The following is a 6,555-nucleotide window of genomic DNA, read 5'->3' on the forward strand; positions in this document are numbered from 1 at the left end:
GTGGTCGTAGTAAGGATCACGGTGGTTGTTATGGCAGTGAGATGGTTGTCGAGAAGGTGAATGGAATGAGATTTTATCCACTTATAGGATAATAATGGATAATTTATAAAATATTACTTCATAATTAGTTAAATAGCAAAACGCGTTTCCTATTACACCTCGAACTGAATTGGGAAATCAGGCTCCTTTGCTTATAAAAAGAGTGTAGCATATCGGTATTTGATTAATTTGCTCAAATCAGATTAATTGGGAAACCAGGCTCCTTTGCTCAAATCAGATTAATTTTCATCGAAAGTTCCAAATTTTCAATTTTCCACATATGGATCCCGGTACGTTTATAACTCTTCCTTTGTATTTTGTAAGAGCGATTAATATCCGAGTATGATTGATATTCTTTTCTTCTCTTTTTGTGTGATCAAGTTAATGAATTAATCACTTACGGCTCTTTCGTTCAATATAAAATTCGTCTACTTTTCTCTGTGGTATCCTGTAAAATCTCGATCTTTTCGAAATAATGATTTTTTTTTTATAATTAATTAGTTTTTGGATTGTGGACGACTGATTTATTATATAGCCCATGTATGAATGTTGTTAAATAATAATAAAGATATAAATAAATATCTGTTTATTATGTGTTCTTCTTTTGCTAAATATGTATAAGTTCATATGTTTAGCCCCTCGTAAAGCTTGAAACTATCACAATACAATATATTACCTTTCACGTACTGCTTGCCTTCTTGATGTATATATGTATATGCACATATTATAATTTTTCTGTTTTATAAGTTTTTTGCCCTTATTAGTTATCGCCACACAAACACAGATAATATTTAGGTTCTTAAAATATTAGCATTGGGACGATTTCGTGCTTAGTTTGTGTTTTAAGATTTTTAAGATTTAAGATGAGCTATCCCTAAGTGATCATCATCATATTCTACTTATCTATATCCCAAAAATTGAGGAGGGATATTTGAAACTTGACAGAGGTATCTATGCATACATGATTTTCAGCAAATTACAAATTCTAATTTTGAAGAACATGTGTGCTTCCTTTGTATTTTGTAAGAGCGATTAATATCCGAGTATGATTGATATTCTTTTCTTCTCTTTTTTGTGTGATTAAGTTAATGAATTAATCACTTACGGCTCTTTCGTTCAATATAAAATTCGTCTACTTTTCTCCGTGGTATCCTGTAAAATCTCGATCTTTCCGAAATAATGATTTTTTTTTTTATAATTAATTAGTTGTTGGATTGTGGACGACTGATTTATTATATAGCCCATGTATGAATGTTGTTAAATAATAATAAAGATATAAATAAATATCTGTTTATTATGTGTTCTTCTTTTGCTAAATATGTATAAGTTCATATGTTTAGCCCCTCGTAAAGCTTGAAACTATCACAATACAATATATTACCTTTCACGTACTGCTTGCCTTCTTGATGTATATATGTATATGCACATATTATAATTTTTCTGTTTTATAAGTTTTTTGCCCTTATTAGTTATCGCCACACACACACAGATATATATATATATATATATACACACACACACGCGCTAAGAATATTTAGGTTCTTAAAATATTAGCATTGGGACGATTTCGTGCTTAGTTTGTGTTTTAAGATTTTTAAGATTTAAGATGAGCTATCCCCGAGTGATCATCATCATATTCTACTTATCTATATCCCAAAAATTGACGAGGGATATTTGAAACTTGACAGAAGTATCTATGCATACATGATTTTCAGCAAATTACAAATTCTAATTTTGAAGAACATGTGTGCTTAAGTGAATACATTTATTAAATTTCAAAATTTATAATAGCATTTAGACATAGTACATTCAAATTCATATTTAAATTTGTGATTTTTTTAAACCTTTAATGCTAATCTAGTTCATTTATTTCTGTAGATTGGGCAAGGTTGCCAAAGCATTTATTGGACATAGTTTTAGAGAAATTGGAGTTATCATTAGATTATTTGCAATTTGGTGTTGTTTGTCTTCAATGGCATTCCATATTGAAGGATAGTCAAATTAAACGGAGTAAAACATTGCAATATCATCATATTCCAATGCTTCTAATTCCCAGCGAAGAACAAACATGGAGCATATACAATACACTGGACAACAAATTCTTGGGCACAAAACTTTTTGTACCATATAACAAGCGTTTTTCTGGCTCTTCACAAGGATGGTTGGTGGCTGTAAATAAGGATTGGACGGTAACGCTTTACAAACCTTATTCTATGGTTAAAGGAGGAAACAACATAGATACTAATATTCTTCTTCCATGCCTGTTTCCTCCTGATTTAGAAGGCTTTTTTGATCCAGATGGTATAATAGATTATGCTGAAGTCTATGATTACCATATTGAGAAAGCTTTACTTACAGCTGATCCGCTAACAAATCCAAATGAATGCATGATTGTGGTGATATTTGGCGAAATGCAGGAGTTAGCTATTTTTAGAATCGCCAAAGATACAACATGGACTAAAATTAATGGTTATGATCATGACAACAAGCAAATTATGTTAGAGATAAAAGATATCTGTCACCATAATAATCAAATTTATGCTGTAGATGTTCATGGTGTACTTAGATCTTTTGATGTTACAAATCCATGCAATCCCACTGTAAATTTGGTTGCACCTAGGAGAGCATCTGATCACTCCTCTGTCAAGAGATATCTTGTGGAGTCCTATGGAGGAAAGCTTTTACAGGTCGAAAGGCATTTAAGTTGGCGTAACGAAGACGATGGTCGTGAGACAAAGAGGTTTAGAGTTTTCAGATTAGATTTTGATAGAGCAAAATGGATTAAGATAAAAAGCCTTGGTGATGTATCTTTGTTTTTGGGTGATAATTCTTCAATATCTGTCTTGGCTTCTAATTTTATCGGTTGCGAACCAGATAGTATATATTTTACTCACGACATAGATGACACCGATGTACTGGGACAAAATGTCATGATTTGTGATGTGGGTAATTACCATGTCAAGAGCAGGACCTTTAAATTACACTACAATATAGATTCAAAAGTTCTTATGAAAATGAATAAACGACCTCCAATTTGGGTTGTGCCCACACTTAATACATATTAGGAATCTGTTTCTTATTCTGGTTCCCATTATTACGTATTATTAATCTATTGTTCAGTATTATTAATCATCTTTTTACAAGACTGATCGTTTCTCTCATTTACCATTATTTTATATTTGTTCACGTTTTGTTAGTCGTCCGTGTTGCCTATCTTTTTAAAATAAAATAAAATATTTATATCATGGGTCCCTAATTTTATAAGCCTGTTCACTTCGCTGAGTTGAGTTTGTAATTTGAGTTGAGATGTGATTTTATGTGAGAGCTTTTTACTGTAGTAAAAAAATTAGATGTGACTGTTTCTGAGAACTTTTTACTGTAACAAAATCTAAATTCTAAACTCGAATCGATAAAGTGAACGGAATCTATAATTTTATAAATGTTATTATTATCATAAGTATTATAATTATTTATAACTCACAAAAAAAAAACTATAACAGAATATTAATTATATTAAACGATATAATAATAAAAAAACAATAATTAAACTAGAGATTAAAAGTTTTCATAAAATTGTTAAACTAATGCACTAATTTTATTATTCTTCCTCGTCATGAAGCTTTATCCAAATTTCAATGGGTAGCTTTCCCCAGTTCCACAAATACTAGCTCGTTGATTCTTGATAGTCTCCCAGTCTCAAATGCCTTAGAGAATAAAGAGATTTTGGTGGGTCCCACGTTCTTGTTTGATTTCAATTTTTTGATTTTTTTTTTTTCCCTTTTTTTTTTTTTTTTTTTTTTTTTTTTTTTTTCAAGACTGGAATAGAAAAAATCGTAGAGTTGACTTATCAGGGAAGATGCAAATAGAAATCAATGAATGGTCAAGGCGTAGGTTTTGTATAGTACAAGGTGATGTTGGTGCAGATGAGGGTGACTACATGAAGTGGTACCTAAAAATTACCCGTAAATTTGTAGAGCGGCCTCTACGTCTCTCAGTGGAATTTCAAAGAGCAGTAAGGCTGAGATAGTTTGTGTTTATCATGATTTAAGGAATGTTATTTGCTGCAACAGAAAAGCAAATAACGTATCAATTTGAGACAATATGTTTTGTTTTGAATGCTGCAGATTGCTGGCTTGAGAGAAATTACTCTTATAGCAGACTCATTCTCTACAGAAGGGTTGGATCCTCAACAAGTTGAGTTGGTTCGTCGGGTCGGGTGTACTGCACATGAATGTTTGAGGAAGCAAGTTGGAGATCCAGCCATTGTGGACTTCTGCCCACAAGTTGATGTTGGAAAAGGGATAAGAGGAAAGGAGATGGTTATCAGAAAGAGTACTGAAAGTCTTTTGCGGAAGGACGAGCTGATGCCATTGCCATATAATGTGGCTAGCAAGGATAGAAATTTTCATTTTTGTATCTTGTTTTATCTTTCAAAGTGAATTTAAAAAATTAAAAATTAAAAAAAAAAAACCCTTGTTAGCTAGTTTTATTTTGAAATATTTGATGTAGTTATTGTTGTCATGAAGACCAATAAGAATGGGGTAACACTATAACATTTGGTTTAACAGGTAACGATGAGCAAGAAGAATTGCAAGACGAGGTACAAGTTGAAACTTATTCGAAATGCAACATCGAGCAAGATGACACCCAAAATTTACAAGATGGGATGGCAGTTGATGTAGTTTGCACACCTAACATTGAGCAAGAAGACATTCCGAATTTGCCTTTTGTGAAAAGCTCTCCAATTTGGCAAATAATTGAATCAATGGATGTATTCAGTCAACTTCCGCAGACTCCCCATTTCCGTCCGTTGGTAAAGTGCAAGGAGACGAAACGTGAAGGAATAGCTATTGGAAAGATGATAACCTTTGCATCTTCGATTGAAAAGGTTTCTGAGTTAAAAGAAGATGATTCCGGCGAATCTTTTGATAGCGTTATTGAAGAACTGGTCAAATTGGAAGAGTTTGGATTTGACATCAAGGCATCGAACTTAGAAAAACTTCAAGACGAGTCAAAAGTTGTTGAAACTCAGATCACAGAATGTAAGGGTGGAAGGAACAAAATTGATGGAGAAGTTGATGAGATTATCAAGAAGATCAAGATATTAGAAGAAAAACGGTCAATGCCAATGTCTGAAAGCATGGAGAGAGGTTCCAAATTTAGCAAGCTACTGTTAGAAGCCGCTGCTATCAATGAAGACATTTTGACTACACGGAGAAGTTTGAGAAGCCTCTTTACGTGTGATGATTGGTGACTGACCATGGAGGTTCTTTAATATACATATATGTATATATATGTTTTGTTAGTTAGTATATGTATGTATAACAATGAAGAATGTCCTTATCATGTTTTATGGATCTATGTTCATCTGTTTTATTCCTAAATATATGATATGCTAATACCTGTTAGAATTCAAATTTTGTTAGAAATACTGTAGCAGAAAATTTTTAATTTAAATTAAAACCGAGGTGGTTCGAATCCGCGTTTGGTACGAGGCCTTAAAGGTTCTGCTTGGTTATTAGATAGCTTATGGAACTAATGTGCCTTCTTTGCTTCTATCGTGGATAGAATTCTTTCCACGACCAGTTATGGAAGTCAAATGGGTGGACCCTTTCTCCCTAGTATTTATTGGCGGTGTAGGGTAGTACATCAATATTTCATGTGGCATATATTTGTTTCGGTTTCATTTATATGATTCACATGTAACAGGGTCAAAAAAAAAAATCTCACAAATGGTTCACACTTTAATCTTTGACTTTTAAAAAAAATATAAAAAAATAGAGAATTTACTCTTATGAGTACATAAGTATGAACTTTTACTCTTTACTCTTGATAAATATCATTTTATTAGTATAATTATTTGACTAAAAAGGTTATGAATTAAGAATAAATAATAAAAATCTTGACTTATATATTTTTAAGGGGTATTTGTCAAGATTATCCGATTGGAGAAATTTGCAAAAACTAATCCTTAAACACATCCTTTTGGAGTTCGACCCTTTTGTTGTGATAGGCTGTCATTTTGATAATAATCTATCAAATTATAGATAATAATTTGTTAAATTTTAGACAATATTCTGTTAAATTAAGCCCACCACTGGTGACCGGAGACCGCCGCCGGTGACATATGTCGAATTATCGACAATAATCTATCAAATTACTTAATCAAAGGGGCAAAATTCATGCCAATATTGAGACCCAAAAATCCTTAATGGTACCATTTTGAAGGGCATTCGTTAAAAGTACCTGATAGATTGGTATCGAAAAGAGAAGATTGAGGTCTGAGGCCTAATGCTATTGGGCACTGGTGGTGCTCAACACCACCTATTAATAGAATGTGAGTCTCGCAACGTGAGACTCACAGGTGGAGCCTCACTTTTTATTAGTGGTAGTGCTTAGCATCGGTAGTGCCCCTAAGCAGTTTTTGAGGTCTAAAGTTGGACTGTAGAGTGGGGACCAGAAGAGGGTACTCAATGGTGAACACAACCTTACAGCAGCCTTATATATGATGATCTC

The 6,555-nt window shown here is 32.8% G+C and overlaps 1 protein-coding gene across 1 annotated transcript; it reads left to right on the forward strand.

The window, feature by feature from the left end:
- Positions 1-38: 38 nt before the first annotated feature.
- Positions 39-5,293, forward strand: LOC21384359. Its single transcript, XM_024174320.1, has 5 exons — positions 39-329; positions 1,918-2,985; positions 3,891-4,051; positions 4,164-4,452; positions 4,608-5,293. The coding sequence occupies exons 1-5, from the start codon at positions 320-322 to the stop codon at positions 5,291-5,293; spliced, it is 2,214 nt and encodes a 737-aa protein (XP_024030088.1). The 5' UTR covers positions 39-319.
- Positions 5,294-6,555: the final 1,262 nt, after the last annotated feature.

Source organism: Morus notabilis, unplaced genomic scaffold (assembly GCF_000414095.1).
Source record: "Morus notabilis unplaced genomic scaffold, ASM41409v2 Scaffold2440, whole genome shotgun sequence".
Classification (NCBI taxonomy): domain Eukaryota; kingdom Viridiplantae; phylum Streptophyta; class Magnoliopsida; order Rosales; family Moraceae; genus Morus; species Morus notabilis.

Excerpts from the sequence above, each read along its gene's own strand:
- LOC21384359 (XM_024174320.1), top strand. Across the intron at positions 2,986-3,890 it reads TGTCATGATTTGTGATGTGG|GGAAGATGCAAATAGAAATC; the intron begins GTAATTACCATG and ends TTGACTTATCAG. Across the intron at positions 4,052-4,163 it reads CAGTGGAATTTCAAAGAGCA|ATTGCTGGCTTGAGAGAAAT; the intron begins GTAAGGCTGAGA and ends TGAATGCTGCAG.